Source organism: Carlito syrichta, unplaced genomic scaffold (assembly GCF_000164805.1).
Source record: "Carlito syrichta isolate Samal-C Ts95f unplaced genomic scaffold, Tarsius_syrichta-2.0.1 Scaffold303295, whole genome shotgun sequence".
Classification (NCBI taxonomy): domain Eukaryota; kingdom Metazoa; phylum Chordata; class Mammalia; order Primates; family Tarsiidae; genus Carlito; species Carlito syrichta.
In genome coordinates this window covers 378,354-392,983 of record NW_007247391.1, presented here as the reverse complement: position 1 = coordinate 392,983, position 14,630 = coordinate 378,354, and the positions used below count along the sequence as shown (strand labels likewise).

The 14,630-nt window shown below is 34.9% G+C and overlaps 1 protein-coding gene across 1 annotated transcript in view; it reads right to left on the bottom strand.

The window, feature by feature from the left end:
* The window catches only part of LOC103260675 (collagen alpha-1(XXIV) chain-like), a gene marked incomplete at its 3' end in the record, with an annotated part of 127,962 nt that overhangs the window by 100,164 nt on the left and 13,168 nt on the right, over nucleotides 1-14,630 (bottom strand). The window contains exon 3 of the mRNA XM_008058323.2: nucleotides 1,915-3,284. Coding sequence (XP_008056514.1) covers nucleotides 1,915-3,284 — 1,370 coding nt within the window. The remainder of the gene's footprint in view (nucleotides 1-1,914; nucleotides 3,285-14,630) is intronic.

Here is a 14,630-nt window from a genome sequence, read left to right as displayed (position 1 = left end):
CTAAATAAATATCCAGTGTATTCCTTTACCCACCAATGCTGAATAGCTATTTTTGGATTCACAGAAGAGATGAATGGCTTTTTCTGAAGAAAGTCAATAGCTTCCATAAATATTTGTTTAATATGACCTGCACAGTGATTCAATTTTATAACCAATATGTTGATAATTAATTGTCATAGTTGAAAAGGATTTATTTCCTTTAATAATATACTCTTATTTATTTATAATAGTGTATCTTCATATTTTATTTTACAACTTCTAACCATTCACTCTATTAAGAATTGCTCAATACCTATAAAATCATTTTGAGTAATAACTACAAATGAAACACAAGGTAGAAGGCGGCGTCATGTTTTCCCATTCTATGGTTTCTGGAACTAAACCAAAGACTCAAGTTGCATTTTCATTAAATAAATACCTTAAGATATGTTTTAGTTTACTTGCAACTTTGGGGAAAAAATCAATTCTTAAAGACATAAAGGAAAATTACTTAAGGTATACAAATATGAAAGGCAAAAACAATGTTTCCAATGTTGTCATTTTAAATGGCCGCAAATGGTTTTTCAATGATTTTAGAAATTTTCAAATGTTGATCTCTAATTCCACCTACACAATAAAAAAAAAAAAAAAAAAACAGAGCTGAAAATTCAGTCTATTATCTCACAGATTTATTATATATTATTAAATAAGTGGCTTGGCTGTTTTTTTCTGTTGAACAGATTGATAGACTGGCTGACTCTTTTGTGGTTGGTAAGTGAAACATTTATTAATTCATGAATGTAAATTGACTATATAATTAAAGACATAATGAAATATGTTACTCTCATGGAAATTAAAATATTTCGTTTAGAATAATAATGTCAGGGTCTTTTTTTTTTTTTTTTTTTTACAAGTCAATGATTCACTACAAAATGCAATCTCACTATTAGGGAATTTCCAAAGGAAAATATATTGATTACCATATTTTAAAAGATACCTGTACTCATATGTTCATCATAGCAATATTCACAATGGCAAAGTCATGGAACTAACCTAAGTTCCTCCCAACAATTGACTGGATAAAGAAAACATTGTTGGAATACTATACAGCCACAAAAAAGAATGAAGTCATGTCCTTTGCAGCAACATGACTGGAACTGGAGATCATCATCCTAAGTGAACTTACTCAGAAACAGAAAACCAAGCACGCATGTTCTCACTTATACATGGGAGCTCAATGACCACAAAGATGGAAATAATAGATCCTGGAGATGACAATAAGGGAGAGGTGAATAGGAGGTTAGGATTCAGAAATTACCTATTGGGTACAATGTTCCCTATCTGGGAAATAAGCCACCTGAGACCCAATCCCCACCACTACACAATATGTTGATGTAATGAACATGCATGTCTACCCTCTGAATCTAAAATTAAAATGGTAAAATATTCTATAATCTCTAAAATAATCTTCACACTCTATTTAAATCTATTTGATACTATTTTGCTGAAAGGATATTTAATTAATGTATTCAATGTGTTTTTCTTTACTCGACCATAACTTGTATATCCTTCTTGTAACCTAATTATGCATTCATCCTAATTTTACCTAAAAATAAAAATGCTAATCTACACTTAGCAGTTAAATTCCTGATTGACTTTCAGCTGAACAAGACATATAGTTTGCTCACCTCTTTGCCAGAATTAAGTAACCTTTCAGCCTGCCAATTGAAAAAGGAAAATACAATATTTGGGCCAGGGTTGCACTCTGGCAGATGTGTTGTAGCAAATATAAGTTCACTATTCACTCACTGTACACAGATACATTGCTGTGACAGATCTTATCTGTTCTGTATTGTTTGGTCCAGAGAACTCTCTTTAAAATATATCGTAAGATAAGAGCAGTAAGACATATTTAAATTAAAAAAAAAAACTTACGGGAGGTCCAGTGTCTCCTTTTGGCCCTCTCAGATACTCCATTTCGAGCATTGTATTAAGATCCTCATAATAATAATAATCATAAAGCTCAGTTTCATAGCTATTTTCGATGGGATAAGTAGCATCAGGATAGAATTCACCTTTCTTCCTTAGATCAAGGTGATTATCCACCGATGGCTCATCTGTCACTCTATACAAGGTTGTGTTTACAATCTGTTGTGTTTCCGTAAGTTCATTAGTGTGTAGATTTGCTGTGATAGCCTTATTGAGGTTAGCAATTGTATCTTGTTTCATTTGTGGAAGAATAGATGACATCTTCTTAAACAGTGACAGACCAGTTACTCTATCATCATGTTGTGTGGCCGTGTCAGATACATTTGGGAGAGAACTAAATTTCTCCTTGGCATTTATTCTTGACTCACTGGGGCGATGATGGGTCACTGATGGGTTTAAATTTGTCTGAGTATATTCCTCAGTGACCATTTCTTTGGCCTGAATCCCATGGTTTGTGAGATCCACAGCAGAGACATTTCCTGAGTGAAGAAAAGTTAACTGAGCTCTTGATATCTGGTGTTCTTGTCTTTTATGCACTGGGGCCGAATCATTAGTCATGATAGTTGGAATGTTTTTGCCTTCAGTCAACGTATCCTCTGACAGTACTTTTTCATCAAATCGTTTAGGCAGAGGAGAGTGTTCCGGTATCCCCATCGGCATGATAGTTGTGCGAGGAAGGCTTGTTTCAGGTTGGTGTTTGTCTGCTTGGCGACACTGCTGTTTCACATGTCTGCAGTAGTCTGCAGACGCTTCTACAGAAGGAATAATATCCAACTGACAAACTATTCCTTCAAAATGGACAGAATTATTATTCATACTTCCTAAGGTAAACACGCTGTTAGAATCAAAGTTCTGGAATTCTGAAATAGTCTCTCTGCTAAAAGACTTCTTTCCGCACTCATCAAACATCGAGACAACGTGGTTTCCAACAGTAATGGCAAATGAATGCCATTGTTCATCATGAACACTGTGGTTGAAAAATATAGACTGCTTTCCTCCAACGTATACTACTAATTTTTTAGGTAGTAATTGAACTCCTAATTGTAGCCTATTTTTATTTCTAATGCTGAAGAGAAATGCATTGTTCACTCTATGTGACTGCAACCCAATTAATACTGTAAATGGCTTCCCTAAGTTAACCGGCAAAATTTTCATGAGAGGTGACTCAATATAAGCATCGCTTTTTAAAACGACACCTGATTCTGTTAAATGGACCCCCTGAGGTAATGGTGTAGATGATGAAGTTACAGCAGTCACTGATGATGAGTGTCTTACATCTTTGCCTCCAAGGCCTAGTTGTTGAAGAATATCTATGCCTGAAAATTAAAAAGAGAAAGAGAGAGAGAGAGAGAGAGAAAGAGAGAGAATCTTACTCTTATGCATTCATGTGTTCATATAAATGTTTGAATATGAGATCTTCCTAGTATCAACAGTAATTTCTAAAATAAGCATGCTCCATAAAGAACTAATTTACAGGTAATATGAGATAGGGAGGGAGAGAATAAGACATTACGCTCAAAAAATTTAATAGAGTTTATGTGCATATGAGCACACACACACTCGCACAGGCCCACACACTAATATCTCTAAACTTAAAATGTAATTAAATAATTAGATTAGCCCTCTCATTTTCCATCTAACTAGGATTCTTATTTATTACTTCAATAAATATACATGTTCAAAGAATCCCATGAGTCGTTTGCTTCTTTAATTTAGAACTTAAATTATATGACATCGATGTTAAAGAGAAACTGGAGTCATACTTACAAAAATGTGTGATTTGGAATCCATCTTATAAATCAAGTTCACACAGTCCCTTAAAGTATAATTTTTCAGGGTGTTTGCCCTTCTAGCCTTCTGGGAATTTACAAATCACATGGAAGTTATCCCAAGGTCTAATAGCTTAAGTGTTATGCTACACTTAAAGTACTCTTGGTCACCCAAATCCTTTGATAATTACTAGACAACAGAATTTCAATTCATTTTGTTGGTGATCACCATAGTTTTTCTGTCCCTTCCAAGTTTCTCTCTCTTCCACTCTTCCTGAGTCTTCCAGGGTAATTTTTAAAATATTTTTCAATATTTATTATGTAATATGGATTTTATATAAGTGTGTTTTTTCTGATTTAATAGTCATTGTAACATTACCAATAGTATATGGCTTATCTCCCTTACCCAATTATAAGCTCTTGGAAGACTGGATCTGCTTGATTCATTGTTGGATCTCTGCAGCACGTGTTTTGCGAATAGTTCTACAATTTCTGAATGAGTGAATTTGCTCCATAGGAATCTGATCAGATCTCATAATCACCTCTGGAGCCATATAAAGTTAAATGCCATTTGTCAAGAATAATGAATCCTATCTTAAAATACAGAAGAGATTAGTCAGCTATAAAATCTTTATTATTCTTTGGGTTATAAATCTCCCATTTGTATCTTTGGATAAATATAATAATCTCCAACCAGAAATGTTAAAGAATTGTGAAAAGTGAAGAAAAATAATAGTTTTGAAGGTTGGCCAGGAACATTTGACATCACCTTAATTTTTGCCTTTGAAGGAAATTAGTAGATATTCGATAACTCATGCTCATTATAAATAAGAAAACACAATGGAGAATCTCAGTTCCAAGTCTGCCAATTATGTACAATAATGAAATAATTACTGAGAATAATTCAAGCATTATTAAGCAATATTAAAGTGTTTTCTCAAGTAGATTTTCACAAAATCCTCAAGTGTTTATTCTAGGGTCATAAAAGTCATTATTTTATCAATAAAATTGTAATTTTTCTAACAGTTTTAAAGCATATGTATGCTTCTATCTAAGACACTGTATCATAGAGCCTCTCAAACTTTTCTACTAAAATATTTCTAACACCACTGTGGAATTATATGCACCTCCAAGGATTTTGGAGCATATTTGAAGGAGGCCCTATATAATCACCAAAATTACTTTTGATTTCTCATGTTTATCATTATAATTCATGTAAAATTTTTTAACTTTAATCCTTAGTATGACTATTTTAATATCCAATATAAGTTATTACAAGTGAAATCAGCTAACTGTACTGATCTCCAATCTTCAATGAAAATTTACGCTGTTGAAATATATGCCATGTTAGTCTGTGACACTGGATATCCTCACCCAGTGCTACCTAACTCTAAAGCTATGACTATCTCAATCTGAGAGATCAACTATGGAAGAAACACTGCTTCTGTACATTTAAAGTACATACAGTCATAAAGTATGTGAAAGTTACATTTATATGATACCAAATAAGCTACTTTTATACAAAGAAAAAGTCACATGTGTGGTATGCTAGCAAGGGGTGCACATTGCCCCAAGAAAACCTCTCCTTGAATTCAACAAGAGCCTCTGTGATCTACTGCCTCAAATGTCTGATCCTGTTAAAAGGAAATATCACTGGGAAAAGTATTATTTACAACTTTAAAATGCATATATGTGTTTTCAATGTTTCTTTATATGTGTATGTACACATTTCCTCCAGTCCTACTTTATTGGAGTTTTTATAATAGTTGGGGGTTTTTGTGTATTTTTTAAATCAAATGTCTTTAAGTATTTATTACTGACTAAATTTCCTGTTATTGAACTATGACTACATTCTTAAAATAAGATCTTCTTACTAGTTGTATGTTATTTTTTGGATACCTTGCTGAATTCTTAACTAATAACTTATATGGAATCACTGCATCAATATTTATGAGCTAGAGTGGTCTATGTTTTTCTCTTATTATCCTATCTTTAGAGTATAATATTGAAATTTAATTATTTTCTATGGCTTAGAACAATTTCAACAACTTTGAAATTATATTTTCCCCCCCAAAAGCTACATAAAAAATCATCTGTAAGCTGAACCTACCATGTTGGCTCTTTCACGGATAATTCTTCTCTCACTTTCCTAGACTCTTCTGTGTTCACTGATTTATTCTAATTTTCAACTGCAACCTGAGTCAACCTTAAAAATTTATATTTTTTTCTATGAAATAACAGGTTTCCTCTAGGCTTTCAAATGTATTACCCGGAGATCTTCATGTAATTTTCTCTTACAATTATTTTTGTTTTCCTGTGTCTGTAGTTCGTTTTCTCATTTTCCCAATTTTGAACATTTTGCTCTATTTGTACTTACGTCAGTGTCATTATTGGTCATTTCAAAAGTATATAGCGGCCATTGCTTTGTTAAACTCTGGTGTGGCCACATGGCTCTTTGAGCTATGGATGCCATGTTTCCTAGCTTTGGTCCCCTTCTCTACCTTGTGGAGGTGAAACTCCTCTTCTCTGTCTCTCTCTCTAATTTACTTTCTAAATATACTATTTTTTCCAATCTAAGAAAAAGAAATATAGAATCTTTGGTTTTGTTTATACTTTCTACTATTTTTGTTTGTCTTCTATACCATTAATTTCAGCACTTATCTTCATTAACTCCTCCCATTTCCATTTTCTTTTTCCTTTTTTTGGAGTCTGAGTCTTACTTTGCCACCCAAGCTAGAGTGCCATGCCACAGTCACAGCTACCACAGCTTCAAACTGCTGGACTTAGACGATCCTTCCACCTCAATCTTGCAAGTAGCTGGAACCACAGGTGTGCACCACCACGCTCAGCTAATTTTTTTTATTTATTGTAGAGACAATGTCTCTTCAAGTTGCCTATGCTGGTCTCAAATCCCTGGTCTCAGGCAATCCTCTCCCCTCCACCTCTCAAAGTGCTGGGATTACAGGTGTGAGCCACTGGACCTGGCACCATTTTCTTTTGTATTATTTTATTCTTTTTCTAATTTCTGAAAATGAGTACTTAGCTGTTTGTTTTTCCTTTTTTCTTTACTAATAAAGGACTTTAAACTATAAATTTTCCTGAGTACTGCTTTAGTTGTATCCCATAGATTTTTATATGTGATATTTTCATTTTTGTTTTTTTTTTAAGTATTTTTATTATGTTATTCCCTTTGACTCCAATAGTTTTTTTTTTCAATTTTATATTTCCTGTTAGAAAAGTAATTAGCATTACCTCTAGTAATTAGCATTGGCATTACCTTACCTGCTAAGAAGACTAAGTTCCCTTCCCTCCACTTTCCTTTTGTTTCCACTTGTTGAATATTCCTTTGTCTGTGTTTTTGTTTTCATCTACTTTGAAACATTGTTTCTTAGTTAAAGAAGAAGGGGTTTTATTTGTTTTGTGGTGTAACTTGAATATTTTTTCTTTAAATCTATAAGTTAAATATATTTCTATTTGTTGATATGAGAGTGTTTAATCTTATTTTATATTCTGTTTTACTATTTTGATTTTTTAAAGTCCTTTATGTGGTTTGGTTTTTTTTGCTTTGTTTTTGTGTGTATGTCTTTTGTGATTTAGAAAGATTTGTATTTTTACTCTCTGGGTTACCTTAAAAGTTATAAATGTATATAGTGCACTTTGGCCTTTATTTAGACATATCTACTGCTTCTTTCCTTTGAACAATGTATTCTTTCCTCCCATTTAACCTTTTCACATACCATTTAATATTAGTCAAGAGGAGAATCTTCCTTAGTATTTATCTTTTTATTGGTAAATATTCTTATACTTTCAAATTCTTTTATTTGATTTACCAACTTTAGGTAATATTTAATTCCCATCTTCTACAGATGAGTCAATCAGCAAAATTAATCTACTCACCATATTCTTCTCCTCTTCTCCCCCTAGTTTTTGGTAGTTGTATCATTCCTATATTGTTAGTTCATATAACGTTTATATTCTGCTTTGTCCACATGATCTTCTTATAAATAAAACCAGACTTTTGCAGAAGTTTCCTCAGTCACTTCTCTCTTGCTGAAGTTTATCCTCTATCAGTTTCCTCAAGATGGACTCATGGGAACATTTCCTGAGTGTTGGGGTTGCTTTTTAGTTGTTTGTTTGTAGCCTTATACTTTATGTTTTATGGAACATAAAATTCTCTGTTGATACTTTCTTTCCTTGAATATCTCTTGTGGCTAATGCTCCATCTTCCTCAAGTGTTCTCTAAATCTGAATCAGCTAATTTTTTTCTCTTTACAAGTGACTCAGTTTTTTACCAGCATGCCCCAAAGAGTTGTTCATTATCTTACGCATTAACTTTATTATAATATGGCTCCATATTGACCATTCTTCATAAATGTTTCCAGCTGAATAGTATGACAATTCATTGCATAGATTCAAGTCTTTTTTTTTTTTAACTTCAGCAAAATTATTATGGATTATATCTTTGAGCATGTGCTCTATTTAATTGTTTTGGTTTTCTTCTTCAAAAATTTCTATTATGCGTATGTTGAACCACTGTTGTCTTCTACGCATATCATTTTCTGTAATCCTTTTTTATTATGCTCTTTATCTTCAGTCAATTTGTCTGTTTTCTTATTTATATCCTTACTGGGTTTCCTACAGTGTCTAATTTATCTTTGTGCTCCTTCCAATGTCATCTTGATTGACAAAATATTTTTTTTCCTATTACTTATTTTCTGGGTTCTACAAGTTCATAATTCATATTTTCTTATTGTCTTGCCTTCTCTTCCTTTTCCCTGAGTTCTTACATGTCTGCTTTATTATCTTCCTTCATATAGATGATTTTGGAGGGTGGGAATATATTTGGTCAGAATTTTTCATCTATGTAATAACAATATTTTTTGTGTACATTCTCACTTTTGTTGCTTTTCCCTACATTTTTCCTTATTGTACCTTTTTATTTGTGTTGTGCCAGTTTTTTTTCATTACTCATTAATTCCCAGTCCAGCAATTTGTAGAAGGATGCTGGGGGAAGAAGAGAGAGGGCCATACCTTCCAAAGCTGAAAACTTAAAGGCTCTGCTTCAGCGTTACCAGAGTTTCCGTCTACAATGGCTCCTTTTTTAGCCCCACCTTCTTCTCTGAACCAAATCTAGTTCACAAGGGATTCCACAGCCAGCTCTACCTTCAACCCCTCACTTTCCTTCCTCTGTATTCGCTCATATTGGCACATGCTTCGGAATGAATCCTTCACCTCAGAAAGTGGATTTTTGCAATTTCTGAGATGCCACCAATTTGATCCATTTAACTCTCATCTGTACTTCTTTCTTATACTTTTCCCTGGGCAGCTTGGGCCTTTCCAGGTCCTGTAGCACTTGTGTACAAGGGCTCAAGACTAAATCTTTCAGGGTGTGCTTCTCACCTTCAGGAGTCTGGTTTTGCTGGCGCTTTCTGAAATCCTACCATTGGCTTTACTTCATGCAACCTCTGCTTTTCTCAGCATATTTGGGGGGTTTGCAGATGATAAGTCCCCTAATTTTGCTGAAAATAAAGTTTTTAGTTTAATTTATTATTTCATTTGCCTTTTTCTGATATATATCCAGGAACAGAAGTGAGAAGATAACCTCTCTTAGATTCAAGCTTACACTTAAAGTCTATGCCCATTTCACAGATGAAGAGTCGAGGCACAGATTAAATCAATTGGTCAGGGTCACCTAGCTAATAAATGGAAGAATTGGACTTGAGCCCAATTTGTCTGATTTCAAAGTTTCTTCTCATGGTTCCAGCACACTGCCTCTCAGCCACTGTATTCCTTACATCACTCCTCATCTCCCTTGGCAAATTTTACTAATTAATCATGGCAGGGCCATTTTTCCCCACAGAAATCTCACAGTGGGAAATACTCTCTAGGTAGCCACCAGAATTGGTACCTGGAGTGAAATGATCACGTTGTCATCCTACTTTTAAGCTTTCATACCTGAGTAAGAATACATTTAGCAAATGTGTTTGAGCAGATGTTGAGCGAACAGAGAATTCTTAGGGATAGAAGACACACATGAGAAGGGTTGGGGAGAACAGGAGACCGGAAAAATAAAAAGGAGAAGGAGAAAGAGAAAGGAGGAGAAAGAAGAAGAGAAGGTGGAGGAGAAGGAGAAGAAAGACTTTCACCCAGAGGACAAAATGCTTCACATTTAATTTAGGCCTGTCTTTGGATATCACCAAATTACAATTTAGGGTTATATATAGATATTTGGTGTATATACAACAAGAAATGATAACTAAGTTGTCTAAAGTCAATTAATTGTTTCATGAGTGGCCCTAGCTACAAAATCAGTCCAGTTCATGTCACTTAGGAAATTGGTTACCATTTAAAGAACATTGATTATCATCCTGGCTCAGTGGCTCAGCCTGTAATCCCAGCACTTTGGGAGGCCAAGGCAAATGGATTGCCTGAGTCTGTGGGTTTGAGACCAGCCTGGGCAACTTGGTGAGACCTATTCTCTTCGATAAATAGAAAATTAGCCAGGCATGGTAGCGCGTGCCTGTAGTTCTGACTACTTGGAAGGCAGAGGTGGAAGGATGGCTGGAGCCCAGCAGGTCAACACTGAGGTGGCCATGAGCATGCCACTCACTCCAGTCTGGGCGATGGAGTGAGATTCCAACTCAAAAAAAAAAGAAGAATATTGATTATCAACCAGGTACCATAATAGGTGCTTTGCATTTTTTAAGAATAAGAATTATAGCAGCATTTATTAAATTATTTATATGTACCAAGAACTAGTCTAAGAACTTAATGTTTTAAGTCACATTCAATTCTCACAACAACCCTATGAGGTAGGTACTGTGTTTACCTTCATCTGACAGTTAGGAAAAGTAAGTCACGGAAAAGTTAAATAATCCACCCAAGGTCACCCAACTAGAAAGTGCAGAGGCAGAATTTGAATGTAGGTGGTCTTCAAGAGCCACTCTCTTAGGATGGTGACTTTTAGGAATATACATGACACCTAAAAGCAGAACTGACAGTATCTTTTTCCTTTATTTGCTCCTTAAATGTAAAATAAATGGTGGTGTCACCAAGACAATGCCCTGCTCTTTTTACTGTAAACACCAGACCTAATGACTTAATTCAAACCATGGCTCCAACAACCATACATGCTGACTCTCAAACCTCTTCCAGGATTGCATATCTAATAGTCTACTGAATTTATCCAGTAGAGACTAGATGTCCCCAAAGCACGTCTAACTCAGTGTATTTTTTCCCCAATCTCTTTTTCTTACTTTACTGCTTCTCTCAGTGAAGAGTCCCATAAACACACAAGCAGCGAGACAACCTGTTCACAGTATAAAGTAGATTATGTCTCCTTTGATCAAAATCCCCCGTGATTTTACATTGTATGTGAAATCTATGTCATCTATTTCATTTTTATCTCTCTGATATTCTCTGCTATCACTTCATCACTTTTCTTTGCTCCAACCAAACTAGTTTTTTCTTATTCCTTAAATCCACTAAACTAATGTTCAACTCATAGCATCTGTACTTACTATTCCCTCTCTTTGGGATGCTCTAAACCCTTAGCTCATTCCTTGGACTGATTTTAATCTTTCTGTTTGTTGCAATAAATCATAACTGGGAGTATAACAAATTTCAGGAAGTTCTGAATAGTTTTAAGATATGACTGAGACTGAGGACTGTCTTGGGGATCCCTGAATTTGAAGTTACTGTCAGAAATAAGGGTGGTCTTCGGAACTGCTCACTAACTTCACAAGACTCCCTACTCATTTTTTCTTCACTGATATATCTACTCACTTCACAGTATTCTCCACTTTCTATATTTTTCACTCTTCCTTGAATTTCTTGCTTTATCAAAGTCTATCTGTTGTTCTATCCCATTGTTTTCAGAGACCTGCTAAGTGTATCCCTCCGTGCCAAGTATTCATCCTACAAGACACAGTTCAAGCATTACCTCCTCTTTAAGCCTTCAATGACATGTTTGTTCATTGTTTTGTTACTCACTAATAAGAAATAGATCCTCTCTCAGTATGCTAATAAAATCAGTCTTCTAAGCTAGCAAGGCTGACACTGTAGATATAGACACAGATAGCCCAAACTTACTTGCCTTTCATTTGAAATTTATGTAGGAGACAGCATTGATATTGTTGTCACACATTAGAGGAAATAAAAGATGAGGAAGGAGAGAGGCCCAGGGAAGAAGGAGAGAGCAGGAAGTAGAGGGAGAAATTGAGTCTCAGTAGATGATACAACTATGACTCGTACACAAGTCTTTGACTCTAAATCCATTGGCTATACAATTGACTCTGTGGGAAAGTATAATAAGGAAACAGACATGGAGAGCCAATGGTTATACTTGTACAAGTACAGAAAACAAAAGTACCATTTTATCTGTCAATATTCAACAATATTCTGTCACAAATTGGAAGAACAAGGGTCATATTATATTTACCTCCTCAAAATGTAGGGACATTTATAATTCTTAGTAATTGGTAGCTTAGCTTAAAGGATTTAAAAGAAAATTATCAACTTTTGGACAAAAAATAAAGAGTAATATCACTTTATAGACTATAACAAATTCCAGTGTTATCTCTTAATTATTAAATAACTAAATTAGTATAACATCATACTTAATGTTAATGAATTCTCACTGGTTTACATTTTCATATGTCTTGGTCAGCTAAGTTTCCACAGCTATATTCTTTCCACTTTGTAGGAAAGAAAAAATAAAATGATTAAGATAAAATCACCAAAGTTGTAAGGAGAAAGATTACACAGGCCTCAGTGACTAAACGAACTCAATAATTGCTTCAGATCCACTTTGCATTTTATGTATAGACTCAGCCAAATCATCAGTGCCAGAATCAAGACTCAAATACAGCTTCCTGGCTCAGTTCACTAAGTACTAAAGGAAATTATTTAAAATCAACTGTTTTATTTTATTTTTTCAATATTATGAGGATATGGAAAAAGAAAAGGACCTGAAATCTTGCTCTTTTTCCTTGTAAAATTTTATTATATCCTCATTATGTAACAGGTGCTGTACTAAGCACAATACATGTGTTATCTCATTTTATTCCCACTACAGCCTGTGTAGTAAGTATTATTATTTTCTTCACTTTAGAGTTGCTGGAAATGAGGCTCAGAGTATTTAAGAAACCTGCTGATGGTCACTTTGCTGATAAGTGGTAGAATGTGCAACTCAAACCCAGGAATCTGGCTCTAGGACACCAGTACTTAAGCAACAGTGTCACACTAATGTTTTTAAAATGGCAATGGTTTCACTAAAGTATTCTTCACTTAACAGCACATTTATGTTGTATCTTTTTAAATAAATACAATTTATTTATGAAATGCCAAATGGAGGCCATTGCCAGACCATTGCCGCCATTGCCTTGTCAGACTCTGGTGTGGCCATGTGCTCTTTGAGCTATGGCTGTTGTGCTTCCTGGCTTTGGCCCCCTCCCTGATCTTGAGGAGGTGAATCTCCTCTTACTCCCGCTCTCTATTCTACTTTCTAAATAAACTATATTTTCTAATCTTAAAAAAGTGCAAAATGGAACCCTAAGCTATGTATCAAATTTTTGGCAGAAAGTACTTGGAGTTCCTGCAGCTAGAACGAGCTGCTTCTCTGTTAACAATAAACACATTGTGGATTCTTTTCTATAGGAAATACTCTTCTGAGAGATGGATATTCTACACATTGATTTCTAAACATGTGGTTTTCACACCTAGGGATCATGAGCCTGAGAACAATGCGCATGTTGAGAGTTAGCTACACGTTCTGCATGGTGTAAGTCATTAGGGAGAAGTGTTGCAGATCTTGCTGGCAGTCAGCCCACCCACCAACACAAAGTTATAAGGAAAATAGACTGTATCAGGTTTCCAGAAAAGCTATCTACATCTATCTGTCAAATCCTCAGAAACCCAGTCTTATGCCATTGTTTTTTCTTGAAATAGAGTCATTTATTCATTAGATTATACCTAAAACTTGGTCATAAAGCAAATATAAAATTTGTATCTCTTAGGGAACTTAAAATAGTTCCTTAGTGTTAAAACTTAAAGGAATAACTATTATAACCATGTCAAATCGCATAGAAGCTCATTTCCTAGTCTTAAAATCTCACTAACATGAGAATAAGAAAATGTGGTTTGAAACTACAAGGACAAAGTGAATGAGTAGAGGAGACAACAATAGGCAAAAGATACCAACACATTTTTGGAAAATGGAAAGCACGTGACGGAATTACCAGAGCTGAGAAAACACTAAGGGCTTGCAGAGGTAGATGTTAATGACAGGCAGGCCAACTCACGTCACAAAATCCTGAAAAGGCTCAAGAATTGCAGGCACCAAACTACTGAATTCAGGGGTGAGGAAGGGGCTTCACATTGAGGTGTGGGCACTTGTGGGGGTGAGGGGTTGAAAGTTTATGTAGGAAGCTTAGAGACCAAAGGAGATCAAAGGCTAATTATGTGGAAACATTAAATCACCCACAGAGGAAAATGGAAGGGAAGGCCTACATTGAGAACAAGGAATTCAGCTAAAATCTCCATACTAAATTGTGAGACAAGCCCCACCTCAAGAATGTTTTTATGTCACTTAACTCCAATAACGGTAACAACCAGATCATGTTCTACAATTAAGATATTGGAGGCTTCTTCGCCAAAGAAACTGCAGCCTTAGACATTTGTGGCCAACAAGACAGTCAGCCAGGTCCTGCTTAATCACCCTCTATGTGAAACATCTCAGTTGACAAGCCTATCCATGCAAACAGTTTCCTAGCTGTATTTTCAGTGTATTACTTTTAAAGGATAACAGAGGTACTGCAGACTGATTGAAAAATCTTCTCCAACATAAAAGACAGACCAAAACAAAAAATTTGGAAGAAACAAAGGAGGAGAGGA